Source organism: Leopardus geoffroyi, chromosome B1 (assembly GCF_018350155.1).
Source record: "Leopardus geoffroyi isolate Oge1 chromosome B1, O.geoffroyi_Oge1_pat1.0, whole genome shotgun sequence".
NCBI classification, from domain to species: Eukaryota; Metazoa; Chordata; class Mammalia; order Carnivora; family Felidae; genus Leopardus; species Leopardus geoffroyi.
Window position 1 is genome coordinate 7,360,081 of NC_059327.1, and position 18,976 is coordinate 7,379,056.

Consider the following 18,976-nt stretch of genomic DNA (forward strand, 5'->3'; position numbering starts at 1 on the left):
TTTCATGCTGCCCACCGTCTTAAAGAAATTCTGTACATCCTTAAGCCCTTATGTCACACATGGAAGTTCATGGAGTCTTACTTAAATCTCGAAATGGCCTTTCACTTCCTAGGATATAATTGATGATAGACCTGAACATTTTCAGTATGCTTTCGTTATTACGGACTTAAAATTCACATACAATAAAACAGCATTTTGAAGTGTAGACTTCAGCGACTTCTGTAGGCGCAAAGTTGCACATCCGTTCCCACCACCTCCTGCCGCAACATTTTGTCGTTGCCCCGGTAGACTCTGTAACCATTAGCAGGCACTCTCCGTCAGCCGCTGTCCACAGCCCCAAGTGCACACAGGAGTGCATGTCAACTGCTAAACTGCTCTCTCTCTCTGGATTTACCTACTCCAGACATTTCCGAGAACTGGAATGATTCAGTGCATGTGTCTGGCTTCTTTGACTTAACCGTAAAGTTTTCAAGGTTCATCCGTGTTGCGGTGCGTGTCCGTACTTCATTCCTTTTTGTGCAAGGATACTACTCCATTGTGTGGCCACGCCACACTTGGTTTAGCCATGCATCAGTTGACAGACGTTTACCTTCTTTCCACTTTTTTTTTTTTTTTTGCTATCGTAAATAATGCTGTGATGAACGTTTGCGTACAGATTTTTGTGTGGACGTGTTTATCGTTCTGTTGGGTGTATGTGTGGGAGGGCAGCTGGCGAGTCATATGCTGGCTTTCATTAATCATGTGAGGCACTGCCAGAGTATTTTCCAAAGTAGCTTGTATATAATAGGCGGGATTTTTTGGAAGGGAGGGAGCTTTCTAATTGGTTCTTAGGTAGTCCTTGTTTGCTGACAAGTGGGCGAGGGAGCATTTTACCAGCATTTGGAAAGACAAAATATTACTTAGTGTTAGCGGTGGACAGTTTCTTTAGATGGCTTTCCTGAAGCAACTGTGGCAGTGGGCTGCTTTTTTTGTGATCAGACTCTGATAATAACCTTTTCAGGGGATACTGCCAAGGTAGGCAGTCTTTCACCCTAGGAGAGGATTTGGAACAGAAAAGTGAAAGTAAAACTAGCCAAAAATGTAAAGGATGAATACTGTTTCACCTGTTTCTCTGTGTTATTGTGCAATATTGTTTGAAGAATGTTGATAAGTGGTGCTAAGAATCTACAAGTTGAGGTTTTTGTTATTTCTTTTATGTCTGGGCATTTTATATTTCAAATAATATTCGTTAATACAATGCTGTTTTCTTCATCCGACTAGATTCTCAAGTGGGTGTTTTGCGTATTTGGAATGTTTCACGAACAACACCTATAGATAATTTTAAACTAAAGAAAACAGGGTTTCACTGCTTACATGTACTTAATTCTCCTCCAAGAAAAAAATGTAAGTAAAAATATCATCAAAATGTACTATTTTAAAATGTCAGATTTGTTGCTATCAAATGAAGTGACTGATATAATGATATATAGACATACCAAATACTATATGCTCCTGAAAAGCAGATTTTTAAAAATAGCCTTTGACAATGTATGTACTAAAGGACCCGTTAAGGCCACATAATATCTAATATTACTAAGTTGAAAATATTTAGAGCCAAGTTAAATTTTTTAAATGCTAATGAATTTAAAAAGAGGAAAAAATGCTAATGAGAATGTTAAGATAATCTCAACTTACCTACATGGGGAAAATGAAGCAATGATCATTGTGAAAATAGCAAATATCGAGAGTAATGGGATCAAATAAAATTGGTCTGAACTAGGACATTTTATGTCTTACCTGTGGCTCTTTTACAATCTGTAGGGTTTATAAGAAAGTTGAAAGAACCCAAATGCGTGAAACCTAGGCTCTGGAACATATGTTACATGTGTGAATACCAGTTGTCACTGGACTCAGAGCTGCTATTTAGGATATTATTTATTTTTGTCCACTTTTTTTCTCGATTATCTTTTGTTGCTTTTTTAATGAAGAGAAATAATAAAATACACTTAAGCTCTAAAGGAAACCGTCTGGCATGTGGGGGAGGTTTAGAATTTTTCTTAATTCAAATTAAGGGAGGGAAAAGAGATTGACTTCCTGTTAAGTCCATCATGATTGCTCCATGTGGTTCGTAGTGCTTTCATTTTTGTGTGCATCGGAGAAAAACATGGGGAAGGGAACTTAATGATCGAGCGTTCAGGAGTTCCTGACGCCTCCTTACTGCTGTCCCTCTTTAGAATACAGTAAAAAATTAGCAAGACCTAATCAAAGTCCTATGGTTTTGGTTGCAAATTTGGTATCGAATTTAGTGGGTGACGCAAGTAGGGGAGGGTCTCTGTGTTGGCAGAGCTTTCATACATTTCCAGGCTTTCCATACATTTAAGCTTTGCTGTGCAGGCCTAATGCTCCTGGATCCTGGAAACTGGAGGGGACAGAAACATTAGGGCCAGACAAGTCCTGTGCTGGAGGCCAGCATATCCCTGCATCCTGTATTTTTTTTGAAGTTATTTGTGTTTAGTTGCTATCATGGGATGACTGAACTATTACAGTTTCTCTTCTTTCATATTTTTTTATTATTACAAGGGTTGCCCCTGCTCATTAGAGATAATACCAAAAATAAAAAGAAGCACATAGCCATCTTGTGATTTTTTAGTAGATCACTTCAGGCTACCTGTTGTTAGATACCTATCTCATTCCTCTCCCCTCCTCAATTTTTTAATGTAACAAAATGTGGAATAAAAAAAATATGTGAAAATGAAAACTTTCAAATATATACATAGTCACCAAATTCTTCAAAAAGGTAAGTTATAGATACATGGGTACATAAAAGATGTCACAGTGGGCACCTGGGTGGCTCAGTCGTTTAAGCATCCGACTTTGGCTCAGGTCATGATCTCACGCTTTGTGGGTTCGAGCCCTGCATCCGGCTCTGTGCTGATGGCTCAGAGCCTGGAGCCTGCATCTCCCTGTTTCTCTGCCCACCCCCCTCACACTCTGTCTCTCTCTCCTTCAAAAATAAACATTAAAAACAATTTTTTTAAATGTCACAATCACCCATAATGTCAACAAATTAAAATATTAGAATAACCAGCCATGGAACAGACTAATTTTAACCAAACTGTCAGCAGAATTTTGTTGAACCAAATGCCTTTTTTGTTATTCATGGTTTATGCTAGTTTGGGCTTCCTGTAATTCTCAGATTCTGAGAAATGAATATTATCAAATTGAATGTAGTAAGGAAGGCTTTATTTGGATCAAAAAGAACTTACTGGAAAATATTTATTTATATTCCACTATTTAATATAGATTGGTCTGATCATTTACAGCAGTGTCATTACTTTGATTTGTGTTTGCAAGAAAATATTCACATTCTAAGGCAAAACTTCTTGAAAGAAGACAAAATATGAGGCAAAGAATATAATCGAAAGTTGAGAAATGGAAATATATGAACAGTAAAAATAAACCTAAGGAAGAAGAAAGAAAAATTGCGATGTAAATGTACGTCAGAGTTGTGATTCTTAATTTGGGTGCTAAATTTGAATTATAAATAATGTCAAAAATATTTTCATTGGATTGGAAATTAGTGGAAGAGCGTTATTAGCCTTAAAATAAAAACATTCATGCATGTTTGTGTCTGTAGAGGGGAAGTAAGCCGTTAGTCAGCATTTTGAGAGAAGATTCTAATTAAAAAATAATCATGCTGTGCTTTAATTTATGGGGAGATAAGAAACCAAGTATTCACCACATATTGTGGTTCCTCACTCAACTAATTTTCATCCGTTTTTTTCCACCTGCACGTTTATACATATCCTTGCAAAATCATCTCCACCTCTACATAGATGTACGTATGGTTTTTGACAGTGCTGCTGATTTACTCCTGTGGCAGAAAATATGGTTATCGTCTAACGGTTTATTGATATAAATTCTGGATGAAAGGAAACAAAGGGACATCTTTATAAACTATGGGAAGCTGTTGGTATAAATACTTACTTGTTTATTCTTTTCTTTTTTAGTTTCAACCCAGTCTCCAACTAAAAATCATTATACGTCCTCAACGAGTGAAGCAGTTCCTCCCCCAACTTTGACACAGAATCAAGCATTTTCTCTTCCTCCCGGTCACGTCGTGTGCTGTTTCTTGGATGGTGGGGTTGGGCTTTATGACCTAGGAGCCAAGAAGTGGGATTTTCTTAGGGACTTGGTAAGTCATTCCTTCCTTTATACACAACACTTATTTTGTGGTAGCATATGATGATTACTTTTACTTGCATATTAATATTGTTAAAATTATTTTTGCAAAGAATCGTATGTTAGGACCTTATCTTGGTTGGCTGCAACATTTTAGAATTTTATATAGAATGATAAGAAAACTGTTATGTTTCTTAAAATTCTAAACATTAAACTTCATTAGTATTTAGTTTTATCATGATTACTGCACATGGTTGGTAGTGTTCCCATTTTTGTGTACACCCTGTGGATCCTTCATGTAGTATTGGGAAATTACATTTCTGTACTGTATGTTGGAAGCAAAATAAGAAACCAGTATTCTTTCAGAAGGAAGGACAAGTCCAAGCTTTGTTGTTCACATCTGTGAAATGAATAAGGTTGAGTTCAGTGTTCTCCTAAGATTTATTGTTATCGAATCAGTACAATAAATCGGTTGATTCTGTGAACTTCTGTTCTTGTGATCATTAAGCCCCCGTGTAAAATAGAATACAAACTCGCTGTGGACTCATGTTTTTGTCTGATTTTTTATCCCCATGACATGAAATCATGCCTGCCATACAGCCAGACTTTATTAAATTTAGTTGAATGAAGGCATATAATTACATCGTGTTGCATTAGACTGATCCAGATACTTAAGAAACCTTGAAGTGTTGGTTGTTTTTCTGTAGACAAACTTAGAAAAGGGATCTAGAGCTATAATTGCCCTGGTTAAAAAAAAAAAAAAAAATTGAGGGAAACAATCGCTAATCCTGTATCATTTTAGGACATGTTTAATTTCATCTTCCAAAAAAATGGAAAGGTAACCAAAAAAAATGTTGTAACAATGTGTAGCTTAGTTATTTTTAAATATTCCATTTGTAGATTTTTTTCTAGACTATTTAATTTTCTTTCCATGTAAATCATTTCCCAGTGTGGTGAACTCTTCTTATACTTCAGATTACCATTTGCTTACAAAATAATTTATGAAAGGGAAGAGAGAAAAATACAAAACTACATTTAAAGTAAGGGAAGAGAGAAAAATACAAAACTACATTTAAATTTGTAACAACTTCTATTAGCAAAGGAGTAGTCATGCAATCAAAGTTCAGTAGAGTTTCTATTGAGTATGTGTCTTCATTTCAAAATGTTTTATTTAGAAAACTTTTTATAGTTCTAAAAAAACAAATAGTCCTCGATTATAAATTATTGCAGTGGCTCCTTTCATTTTGATAATGCCTGCCAGTCTGAAGAGACAGTGATTTTTTTTTCCTTACAATTTTTAAAGAATAAAGTTTTTAGAAAATTTGGAACAAGACTAATTAAAAACCAAAGCTATGCTGGATACTTTTCAATTCTCCCCAAATCATGACGTTCTTTTGGCGTACGTCATGGTATAAGAGAGAAGAGTTGCATTTAAGGACCTATAGTTTCAGTTTTATCTTCGTCTTTTATTATGTAACTGTTAATAGTTAATTACTTTATACATTTCTTTTCTTTTAGTATTTTTATTTATTTTTTGAGACACAGAGAGAGAGAGCGCACAAGCTGGGGAGGGACAGAGAAAGGGGGTACAGAGGATCTGAAGCAGTCTCCAGTCTCTGTGCTGACAGCAGAGAGCCCGATACAGGACTTGAACTCATGACTGTGAGCTCATGACCTGAGCTAAAGTCAGACACTGAACTGACTGAGCCACCCAGGCGCCCACTTTATAAATCTCTGGAATATAATAATCAGAAAAGACACGTTTTGTGTTTTTGAATTGAAGTTGACAAATGACACTTGGGAATTTTTTTGTATTTTGTTGCTGATTTGAGGTATTGTGGTTGAATAAAATCTAGATCTGTATAAAAGAGTATAGTAATAACAGCACAGAGAACATTCAACCACAGCAGCGATTCTCATTTCGTATTACTATGTTAGTATATATTATCTATTTTAACATGAATGTTTGAAACCGTGGTCCATGTGTCACCTGATTAGACGTTGTCATTTGTTCATGAATCACATGAATTGTCCCCAGTAGTTCTGACTTCTTTGTCTGCATTCTCAGGGGCATGTGGAAACAATCTTTGACTGCAAATTCAAACCCGACGACCCCAATCTTTTGGCGACAGCTTCATTTGATGGCACCATAAAAGTCTGGGACATAAACACGTTGACAGCCGTGCACACGTCCCCGGGGAACGAAGGCGTTGTTTACTCCCTCTCGTGGGCTCCAGGTAAGACTCAGCTCATTAAAATAGAGAATACAATTAAATGAAAAAAAAAAAAATACAGCTAAATGACTTTCTTAACTTCTGTTTTCGTTTGGGTTATATTCTTCTCTCAATGCCATCTTGCTCCAGATGATTGTAGAGGCAAATTAGTTCCAGTATGTATGTTGGTTCTGTTTTTGTGGGGTTTAGGAATAGACTTCCCCTGCAGGTCCGTTGATTTCTGAGCCCTTCTATGTGACATAATCATTTACGAAAACCGCAGTCAGTAAGGGTCATCTTGACCCTTCTGGTTTTAGTTGCATTTGTATAGCTGTGCCTTGAAAGGTACAACACATTTTATATGATAAAAGTTTTCCTTAAAATTTTCATATGAGCCAAACACATGAAAGTAAAAAAAATAATAAAAAATTATAATCCATATCTTTCCCTGATACAGCTATTTGCAAATATGAATGATTATATAATCATCACAGTTCCATTGTGACTATGTAATTCTATATAAAGTTTACCTTTGTAATATTGAAGAACTGTTATTGCCAGAATAGGGTCTTTTGTTTTGATCTCAGAAAGATGCTATCTTTATACCTTCCCGTACATAAAGGAGAGAAAAGATGTCCTTGAAACTTCTGACATTTTTTTTTTCAAAACATTATTGCCCTATAATAAATCACTTTACACACCTAAATGAATTTTTCACTTTATAAAGTATATAGGATGTTTTCCTTACTTGTACTAATGGTGACGTATTAATTTAAAATCCACATATAACCAGGATATAGCTTTTTTTGAGATTATCTTTTCATGCACAGGGATGATTAGCCTTGAATTTATGGGCTATCGAGGGCTTTAGACATCTTCAGAGATCCTGGGAGTCTCTTGGATTTTATGCATGAAAGTTTTAGCATATGTGTGTATGTGCCAATGTCTGTCAAAGATTATCTTAGGAATCAGATTTTTCATAGAGGTCTGTGATACAAAAAAGGCTAGGAACCTACTGCTGTTTTATTTAGCCCTTATCTCTAACAATCAGGAGAAGATCCAGAAGCCGGTTTTACTTCAAACTCTTAATGACAGTAGTTGTTCTTTTAAGAACATACTTAGTGCCAATATGCATACAAGGCTAATTGAAAACAAAAAGTTACTTCACTGATTAAAAGAGCTAACTAGGTCTCTTACCCGCTGCCTTATTCACATTCATTTCAATTTGATCTTTTGTGATGACCAACATTTATTAAAGAGGGTCTGAGGTCAGCGAGGTTGAGTAACTTACCCAAGGTTATGTGCATAGTGGGTGGTGGTGGAATCAAGGTGCGAACAGCTGTCACTTTGACTCTGAAGCCTGTGTTCTCAGTCGGTGCCATATGCTTCTGCTTAGCAGGGCCCCTGGCTAGGGAGGCGGGAACTGGGCCAGCCGATGCAGTGACATAGCACATGGCAGCTAGTAGCTGGATAGTCTTCCTCCTACAGAATGTTATAGAAGTCTCAACCCTAAAACTTAAAGAGAAATTCTAAGTGTAAAAACCATTGTTTGACATCGTAACCCAGAACCTAATCTTACTGAAAAGCATTATTTCACTCTACATTGAGAATTTGCCTCAAGAAAGTAAACATGTTGGAAAATGGAAAATTCTTAAGTTTTTTTTCTTTGATATTTTGAAATGTGATTACCGATGAATCGCTACTTTAGTTAAGTATGGAGAAAATTTAAAAGACTGATGCAGGTCGATAGGAAGTAGAGTAGAGAGGATTGCGTAACTTGCCATAATTTTAGAGTAGCTACCGCAGGAAAAGAAAAAAAAGTGCAGATTTATGTAGAAACTTCTCCCCAGTAATTTGAGAACCCAAAGGGGGAGCAGAATGAAAATACTAGAAACATGGTAAGGACTTGTATATTTTTTTAGGTTTCTAATAATTTATCATTTCCTCCATGTTTTCACTCCATGTTTTACTCCTAGGTAGCACATGGCAACTCTTCCTTTCTTTTAATGGACAAAGTCTCTCTTTGTCTGCCTTGCAAAAAATACTTAAGTCCTAGACCATTTACTAACTTAGCAGCAGTTTGATTTCCACAGATTTTTTATTTCTTAAAAACATAATTTATGTTTTTTTATTTTTTCTATGATTCTGCCTACAGAAGTGCTTTCCTAACCCCTCCCCCAAAATTAACTAGGTGTAAGATAAAGAAAATTGTAAGCACAGATGGGAAATGTGATAATATTCAGCAATTGTTGATAGTTTTTGTATTTGTGATTGTGATAGTTTGTTCATGTCAACGAAAGAGTCTCTTAGACATCCATACTGAGGTATTTACTGATGAAATGATACAGTGTCAGAGATTTGTTCCCATGCAACCCAGGAGGGACTATGGACAAAACAAGATTGACTGTGGTTTGGTAATTGTTGAAACTCTGGGATGGTTACATTCATTACACTCTTCTCTGTTGGCATATACTTCATAATTTCCATTATAAAACATTTAAAAAGAACTGTTAATGCAAAGTACAAGTCTTACTTTTTCAAAAATTACATTTTGAAAAGAATTACGTATGTGTCAAACATTTCGTATCATGTCTAACCAACTGTTTCCTAAGGTGACTTAAACTGCATTGCTGGTGCAACGTCCCGAAATGGTGCTTTTATTTGGGATGTGAAAAGGGGCAAAATGGTACAGCGATTTAATGAGGTAAGGTTTATTTTTTGCTAGCTGAGTAGTATGATGGCTTGTACTGCCTCATGTTTTGTAAATGCTTTTCTCTCTTAATTTAATAATCACCAGGTGACATTATGTTCTGTCCCTTAGAAAAAAATCCAAGAGAACATACACATGTTGAAATGAACTCTGAAAAATGTAGATGGGTCTAAGATATAAAAATTCTCCTAAAATTGCATTAGCGAATCAAAGGAATTCTTTTTTTTTTTTTTTTTTTTTTTTAATGTTTGTTTCTGAGAGAGGGACAGAGCATGAGTGGGGGAGGGGCAGAGAGACAGGGAGGCACAGAGTCAGAAGCAGGCTCCATCCTCTAAGCTGTCGGCACAGAGCCTGATGCGGGGCTCGAACTCAAACATCGTGAGATCATGACCTGAGCCAAAGTCGGTTGCTCAACCGACTGAGCCACCAGGCGCCCCTAGAGATTCAAAGGAATTCTGAATCCTCCTCCACAGAATTGCCTAGGCAGATACTCAATTGGTTGTCAAAAGACCGAACTCAGAACAAGTCCGAAATTACGGCCTGAATTCTGTTACTAACCAGCTTCTGACACTGGCAGAGTCATTTAATGTCTTGAACTGGGTTCTTCGACTGTGAGATGGTGAAGTTGGATTATACAGTTTCTTGGATTTCCTTCCACTTCTCAAATTCTGTTGTTCCACGGCAAGCACGAAAACCTCCCCTCTTCCTGCTTGCAGTGTCTCAGATCGTACTTGACTTCTGCCTGGAGTTAAATTGCCAGGCCGTATTCTACAGGGTACCGCTGATATTTGGAAACCACATGATCTTGTTAGAATGTGTTAGGTATGAATCAGGGGAAATAGGAACAGCATCTCTCACCATTTCAAAATTTCAGTCATTTCAAATGATTGCTATTGAAGTTTATTGAATATATAATTTATTTGAAAATGGTTTATATTTCAGGCTTTCAAACCACTTATACAAAATCTGATATTCCCACAAGGGTTAAGCAGCTTCGATGTTCTAGGGGACAGTAAAGTAATGCGGCAAATGCAGCGTATTAGGGAAAGGTTACCCACCACCTGTAAGCAAAGACGAAGCCTTGACGAAGGACCACGTAGTTACATCCCTCCCTTTCTCTGCATAACAATACTTCCCTTTCAGCTGTGCCCCCAACCTGCCCTCTTCCCTCCCACCAAGAACACTACCTATCCCATAGTGGTCATGTAAAAAGAAAAGAAGAACTCGAGAAAGAAACTTTTGGCCTTAATTGAAAAATGTTATCCTTAGGTGTCAGTCCTGTTGATCTCTTCTTAGAGCATCTTGGCATCTGTGACCTCAAATACGTGTCCATCAGTGCCACCGCGGCCCGTCCGGCCTCCAGCAGCCCTGCATCCTGGCATCGGGGCCGTCTCTCATGTCCATACGGGAAGACTCCCGGCATTCAGTAGCATAGTCGAGACTGATCTAAAAAGTGCTGGCCTCTAGCATGATAAATGTGGGACAATGCCAGCTTTAATTAACCGAGTTAGGTACGGTCTTCAAGCCATAAGTGCACTTTCCTTGGGACAAACAAGGCTGACGGAAGGCCTCCACTCCTTCCACTACATGAGTATAGAGACCGCCTCCATTTTTGTACCCGTCGTTACACAGCTGCCTGCCTCAACCCCCAAAGAGGAAAAAAGAGCCACCTAGAGACCATTTTAGTAAAGGAGTCTTAAAACTCAGGGTAAGAAGTTACTTTAGTCTCTCCCTAGCAGCAGCCACAATTGAACTTAAATAAAAGTTGGAAATGGATTGATTGCAACGTTTATTCACCCATATCCCTGTTGATGAATGACGTTCCCATGACTAACATATTCCTTGTGGTTTTAAAAATCTTTGTCATACTACCTGTGACTCTGTCCCTTCCCCTTCCCCAGTCCAAGAATGTAGAGGAACAGGTCAACATAGAGTGATTTGTTATAGAAATAACCTTAAATCCATTCTCCTTTGTTTCTATAAAAATAAAACTTCGAAATTTAGAAGAACAGTCACTAATAACAATTTCTTGCAGTATTTCGTACACTGTAGTTGTAGCCCTGGGTTAGGAAGCAGATAGATAATCGTCTTCGTCTCGAGTGGCACTTCAGGGAAAGGCATTAAGCAGAGCTTTATTCTACAGATGGCCGAGGAAACAGATTCTGGCTCTATGCCAGTGTCTGCAAAAAATGAGTAGAGCCACTCAATTTATATATCAAGACAGAGGTTTTGTTTCTTAAATATGATAGCTTTATTCATTTTAAACGCATATACCCAGCTTTCTGCTGTTGACAATAATGCCTCTGTTAGCGTCATCTAGAGTAACTTCCTAATAGAAAAGCAATACAAGAAGTAAATAAATATGAGAAAAAAGGGGTGAATTATTTTTTATTGATAGGTATTTTGCATTTTTTGAAGCATGGAAAAAACGGAATATTCTGCGTTGCCTGGAGTCATAAAGATTCCAAAAGAATAGCCACCTGCAGTGGTGACGGTTTCTGGTAAGTACTGTGTATGAAGTTACCCTGTTTATAAAAGATACATTTGATAATACCAATTGTATCATGTTAGCGCATACATTAAAACAGTCGGTGAGATTCCATTTGTACAGCGCTAGCAACTATCCTAAATATATATAAACCCATCTAGGCACATGCTGTGTTGCTTTACTGTATTAGTAATAGGAGTGCGGTGATGTTTAAAACACATAAACCAATAATTCCTTTCTAAATGGAACTACCACCTGAGATATAACTAAAATACTGTGAATTGCCTCAAAGAAACTTTAAGGACTTCTCACTAAGAGCCTAAATAATCCTCACCACATTTTTAAAGGAGTGGTATTCTAGTTTTACAAGTGGTTCAAGAGATACAAGTGCTCTAGAAACTTGTTCACCTTTTGTAGATGCTGTTATTTATAAAAGGATGAAAAGCCTTTGCAAGGAGGAATAAAGTAATACATGTGGGAGATGCCTTTTTTTAGGTGACTAATATCTTTGACCCTGTGTTTCAGAAGTATGTGCTTTCTTCATTCTGTTAAGTCCCAGGAAAAAGTAGGTTTCCAAGAAATGTATGGAAGGGAAGAATTGCCTTTGAGTTAAACAAATGTCTGTTAGCAAATGATGCTACCGTGGAGCTATTGTCATCTTTGACAAAGCATTGTCATCTTTGACAGGTGGTGTAGACACACATGGCTGTTGAGAATATAGTAAGCGTTGCCTCCTGTTAGGTTTTGCAATCCCCAGCCCAATTTTCTCTTCCTCATTTTTAAATTTCAGTGAAAAAGATAATTGTTATGGAAACCAAAGATCTTTTCGCCAGGAAGTTAAAATTTTCAGAAATAACAATATTAGTGACTTTTTCCCCCTGAAAAGAACTATTTGCTAATTGATAAATAGCCAAATACAAGAGATATGCCTCTGAGGTTTTTGATTAGCTGATACACATTTAGCTTTCCCATGCACTGTCAGGACCCCGCTTATTTGATCAATACTACAGGCAGTGACTAAACGTTTGTAAGCATAGGTCACCACGACTCCCAGGTAGTTCCCGAAGTTTTCATTGGCCTAATGATGTTTGAGACGGTTTTTTCTAGAGACTTAGAAAAACCTGTAATACGTTAATTCATACACAGCTTTTTTTTTTTTTTTTTTAATGGAATCAATAGCCATTGTATTTTGGCAATGATACCGTCGGGTGTTAGAACTTCTTTCTGGCATTAGAATTTGCCAGAAAAATGTTATAAGTTCTGAGTCTCGGGCTTGGTGCAATAGTACACGCAGCTGGCATTATAAATGGGTTGCCGTAAATACAGATTTTGAACTGCTGAATTTTGAAGCTAAAAGTCAAATGCTTATGTCAGTTAGATCCTTGTTTTCAAATACATGTATTAAACTAGGTGTTTCCTCAACTAATAGTTTCTAAATCAAAATTTATCACCTCCAAATTAAGTGGATCGCCATAATTAATAGTGTCCGATGTAAACATACTTATAATTGGTAATTACACAGTGCTTTTAAATGTTCCCTGTGCTTTGCAGACAAGGTCTCTATCCTTTTGAATGAAACCATTCTGGCTTTGTTTTTGTGAATAACGTATTTAGGGTGTTTTTTCTTCTATTAATATGTCGCACTTGCTTTCAGTATTATCCGAACGGTTGACGGTAAAGTGTTGCACAGATACAAGCACCCCGCTGCGGTGTTCGGTTGTGACTGGAGCCAGAACAACAAGTAAGAATTCTGCTCTCGAGATAAGTAAAAACTTTAAATAACCATGAAATTTAATGTTACTCCCATAGGTGGTACTCCTCACTCTTTTTAGGTAATGGTCGTTTTGCCTGGTCTTGTGATTGTTCCAGCTGATGCTCTAGGAAGAAGCAGGGGGCTAACTAACGAGAAGTGCAGAGAAGTCTAATGTGCATGGAGCTTCTCCACAGAGGTGTAGGCAGCCCTTTCCCTAAACCCACTTAGCGATCTCTCCAGTGGTTTTCTCCCACCAAGACTTTCCATCGCTGCCCACTTCATGCCTATGCTGTGGCATTGGAGGACTTCCTAAACGTAGAACCCGCATGCAGAGTTCTGAACGGTCATCCTTGCTGAAGACCCTAGTGTATTCACCATATGAACGTCGGCTCAGCTTTAAAAATTGATCCAATTTTTAAGTCAAACCCCTAGTAAAACCGATCCTTCAAGTCACCGCACTTCCAAGAATCTTGCGTTTCAGACCTCTCCTTAGGCTATATAAATTATACATAGAAATTCAGACTTTCTTTAGATATTGTGAAATAATGTAAAAATGAGTCAGCTCGTCTTCGTACCACAGCTTTCCCTCATGCTGTCTCCCTTTAGGATTTGCTCCCAGCCCCACAGCCATACAATACAGCTCATCTGTACTGTATGTAGGTGATGTCCACCCCTGCTCTGGCTCTCAGGTCCAAACCACTTCTGCAGAAAAGTGTTCTTTGACCCCCGTATTAGGTAAATTTCTCCTGTGATAGCCTGGGAACACTTAACGTAATGAAATTAATTATAACAAATAAAGTTAAATAAATATTAGAGCAGAAATCAGTGATACAGGGTTGCCTAGCTGGTTTAGTCAGTGGGGCATGTGACTCTTGATCTCGGGGTTGTGAGTTCGAATCCCACACTGGGTGTAGGGATTACTTAAAAATAAAATCTTAAGAAAAGAAAAGAATGATATAGAAACTAAAAAAACAAAAACAAAAACCCCATAGAACAGATCAGTGAAAACAGGAACTGGTTCTTTGAAAAGATGAACAAAATTGGTAAACCTCATTCAAGACTCATTAAAAAAAGAGAGAGATGCCAAATAAAATTATTAACGAAAGAGGAGAAATAACACCCAACATCGCAGAAATACAAACAATTACAACAGAATATAATGAAAACCTATGTGCCAACAAATTGGACAACTTAGAAGGAATGGATAAATTCCTAGAAACATATAACCTACCAAAACTAAAGCAGGAAGAAATGAAATTTGAACAGACCAATTACCAGCAATGAAGTTGAATCAATAATCAAAAAACCCCAAAACAGAAGTCCAGGACCAGACGGCCCCACAGGCAAATTCTATCAAACATTTAAAGAGTTAGTACCTGTTCCTTCAAACTATTCCAAAAAAAATACAAGAGAAAGGAAAACTTTCACATCCATTCTATGAGGTCAGTATCACCCTGATACCAAAATCAGGTAAAGACACCACAGGAGACAGAACTGCAGGTCAATATCTCTCATGAATATAGATGCAAAAATCTAACAAAATATTATTAGCAAACCAAATCCAACAATATTTTTTTAAAAATTGGGAGCACATGGGTGGCTCAGTTGGTTAAGTGCTCAGGTCATGATCTCACGGCTAGTGAATTGAGCCCTACATTGGGCTCTCTGCTGTCAGTGCAGAGCCTGCTTTGGATCCTTTGTCTCCCTCCCCGCCCCCCCCCCCGCCCCTCCCCTACTCACAGATTATCTCTCTCTATCTCTCAAAAATAAACATTAAAAAAACTTCAGGGGCACCTGGGTGGTTCAGTTGGTTAAGCATCTGACTCAATCTCAGCTCAGGTCATGATCTCACGGTTCGTGAGTTCAAATGCTGCATCGGGCTACATGCTGTCAGTGCAGAGCCTGCTTGGGATTCTCCCTCTCTCTCTGTCCATCCCCTGCTCTCTCTCTCTCTCTCTCTCTCTCTCTTTCTCTCTTTCCCCCTCCGAATAAATAAACTTTAAAAAATTTTTTGAAAATCAGGGGAAAGTGGCTGACTCAGTCTGTTAAGCATGGAAGTCTTGATTTTGGCTTAGGCCATGATCTCAGGGTTGCATGATCGAGCCCTGTGTCAGGCTCTGTGCTAGGCATGGAGCCTGCTTAAGTTTTTCTCTCTCTCCCTACCCCTCACCCCCACTCATGTACTCACTCTCTCTAAAAAAAGAAAAAAGAAAAATCATACACCACGATCAAGTGGGATTTATTCCTGGAATGCAAGGGTGGTTCAGTGTTCGCAAATTTATCGATATGTCATATCAATAAGAGAAAGGATAAAAACCATATGATCATTTCAATAGATGCAGAAAAACCATTTGACAAAGTACAACATCCATTCGTGATAACCCTGTGCAAAGTAGGCCTAGAGGGAACATATCTCCACATAATAAAGGCCATATATGAAAAACCCTCAGCTAACATCATACTCAGTGGTCAAAACTGAGAGCTTCTCCCCTAAGGTCAGGAAGAAGACAGGAATGTCCACTCTCACAACTGTCGTTCAACATAGTACTGGAAGTCCTAGCCACAGCAGTTAGACAACATGAAGAAATACAAGGCATCCTAATTGGTAAGGAAGAAGTAAAACTCTAGTTCCAGATGACATGATACTGTATAAAGAAAACACTTAAGGCTCCACCAAAAAACTATTAGGACTGAAAAAAGAATTCAGTAAAATTGCAGGATACAATCAATATACCGAAATCTGTTGCATTCCTATACACTAATAATGAAGCAGCAGAAAGTGAACTTAAGGGGCCGCCTGGGTGGCTCAGTCAGTTGAGCATCCGACTCTTGATTTTGGCTCAGGTCATGATCTCACAGTTCATGGGATTGAGCCCCATGTTGGGCCCCATGCTTAGTGTGGAACCTGCTTGGGATTCGCTCCCTCTCTCCCTCTGCCACTCTCCCGTGCTCATTCTCTCTCTCTCTCTCTCTCTCTCTCTCTCTCTCTCTCTCATGAAAAAAAAAGTGACATTAAGAAAACAATCCAACTTATAATTGCACCAAAACCAAAAAAATTTCTAGGAATAAATTTAACCAAAGGGGAAAGACCTCTACTCTGAAAACTGTAAAACACTTTAACAGAAATTGAAGATGACACAGAGAAATGGAAGGACATTCTGTGCTCATGGGTTGTAAGAACAAGTCCTGTTAAAATGAACGATAAAGAAGATGCGGCATGTACACAATGGAATATTGTTCAGCCATAAAAAAGAATTAAATCTTGCCATTTGCAATGACACGGATGGATCTACAGGGTATTATGCTAAGTGAAGTCAGTCAGGGAAAGACAAATACCATAGGATCTCACTCATGTGGAATCTAAGAAAACAAACGAGCAAAGGGAAAGAAGAGAGGCAAACCGAGAAACAGACTCTTAACTATGGAAAACAAACTGATGGTTATCAGAGGGAAGGTGGATGAAGGGATGGGGGAAGTAGGAGATGGAGGTTAAAGAGTACACTCGTGATGAAAATCAACCAGGAACTACTTGACACACAAATATTAGCCATGTGAGTAATAAATATATACATATATAATTTTTAGAAAACATAATAAAATTAAATTTTAGTTGGAAATTGGCCGTCTCACTCTCTAAAATGTAAGCTCCATGAGATCAGCAACTGTTCTCTATTTTTAGGAGCGTATTCTCAGCAAAACACTGTGCTGCTGACCCTCACTGTCCTTGAACAAAGTGACTATTTAAAAAGTATTTCTTCAGTATACAAATGGATAGGATTACCTTGTATCCGACCGATAGACTAGTTCTACATTCGTATTTCTCTGCTTTATATGGTTGGTAAGCGTTTGACTAGTTGAAATAAAAATTAGGTATTAACGCAATATGTTTTCTTGGTTCAAAAAAAAAAGTCCTTTGTACTTAACTTGCATGCTTACTACCAAGTGTACCTAATAAATTTCATTTTTATTTTTAAAAACTTTTTAAAAAATGTTCTAATAGAGTATCCATATTTTAGGTAGCACCTTAGGAGATAAGTGAAAAATACCTTGAACTTACAAAGTTTATTCATAAGATATCTCTGAATTTACAATTTGGATGTCTGTACATTCCTTGAATGTTTATTATTTAATTTTTAAGATTTTATATTTATGTATCCACATACATATAGCCACGAAGACGTACTCACGTATACATGTAAATATTTGTATTATGCAAAGTGTATTTCCCCATGTGTAGAACCTGGCCCATTTATCAGTGGGACTTAGGCAGATGTGATAATGCACATTTAGAGATGGGCATGCCAGTTGCAAACTGGTGTATTTCTGCATGTGGGCTTAAGTAAATATAAGTATTATGACCTGTATGACAAAAATCAACAATTTGAAGGAAGGTTGTGATGACAGTTGGGTCCAAATGTGTAACTTCCTCTCTTTACGTTTAGAGTGTGGGGGCTGTTTGTATGATCATTAATGATCATTAGTGATTTCTACAGTTCCACCCTGTTAGTGCTGGAATTAGTGCCCTAACTCCATTTGGAACAGTATTCCAAGTATGACACAAGGGTATAAATGGTTTCTTAGTTTACTCTCAGTCTCTTGAGAATAACAAACGAATATCATGAAAAGATCAGATCCACATATTATGTTTCCAGAGGATCCTTAGTGGGAACAGTTAAAGCATCTCCTACTGGAGTAGCCACCAAAGAGAATTGGGAACCCAGGACTGTAACTTCCGTCGGCTGGGACAGCCTTGTCTGCAGGGAGCTTTCCCAGCATCCTTCAGAGGAAGCATTGCTATCTGTGCTCATGCCACAGAAAAATTTCTATGATTAATAATTTGCTTACCAGCAAGGAGGCAAATCTCAGTTACTCACCATTGTGGACCCTCGTTAAGACCCAATAGCTATGAAATAGAAAGGTATGAGAAATATTCACCAGGTTATGAACCTGGACATTTAAAAAAAGACCTTATAGAAATACAGATTCCATGATCTCTGATCTAAGATTAAAATAGCAATTCAACCAATTAAAAGGGAATATAAGGAAACGCTTCACACTCTGGCAGTTTCTGGAAATAATGGTTTTACTTCTGTGAGTTTTCTAACTACGTTAAGGAAGCAAAAAATTCTAGTTTCAGAAATTAGAACTGTAATACATTTTAAAATTATCAGCAACAAATAATATCAACTTTTTTCATATTTTAATGTGCCACTGATGATATTCCAGAGACATGATAGCCACTGGCTGTGAAGATAAAAATGTTCGTGTCTATTACGTAGCCACCAGCTCTGATCAACCGCTGAAAGTCTTCAGTGGGCACACTGCCAAAGTGTTCCATGTTAGATGGTCTCCTCTGCGGGAGGGAATTCTTTGCAGTGGCTCTGATGACGGGTATGTAGTTTTGGATTTTAATGTTTTAGTCCTTAAAATCATAAGCTTATAATTTTCTAGAAATGTACACATTCATGTGATCCAACTTTTGGGTGAAAATACGTAACAAGTACACACAGGCAGTTAACACTTACCTAATCGCATTTAGCCAAAAGTAAATTAAATTTTGCCACACTTAAGTTGTCATCATATTCATGATTTCTATTTCTTTAACTTGTTTTGTTTACTACGGATGCTTATTTCTATCTTACTAGAGACAA

General features: G+C 37.6%; 1 protein-coding gene across 9 annotated transcripts in view; it reads left to right on the forward strand.

The window, feature by feature from the left end:
* Window positions 1–18,976, forward strand: part of WDR17 (WD repeat domain 17) — a 107,661-nt gene that overhangs the window by 56,429 nt on the left and 32,256 nt on the right. For all 9 annotated transcript variants that reach the window (XM_045452331.1, XM_045452311.1, XM_045452320.1 and 6 more), the window contains 7 exons: window positions 1,261–1,383; window positions 3,990–4,174; window positions 6,230–6,398; window positions 8,987–9,078; window positions 11,503–11,585; window positions 13,227–13,313; window positions 18,552–18,716. In XM_045452331.1, the coding sequence (XP_045308287.1) occupies window positions 1,261–1,383; window positions 3,990–4,174; window positions 6,230–6,398; window positions 8,987–9,078; window positions 11,503–11,585; window positions 13,227–13,313; window positions 18,552–18,716 (904 nt within the window). The remainder of the gene's footprint in view (window positions 1–1,260; window positions 1,384–3,989; window positions 4,175–6,229; window positions 6,399–8,986; window positions 9,079–11,502; window positions 11,586–13,226; window positions 13,314–18,551; window positions 18,717–18,976) is intronic.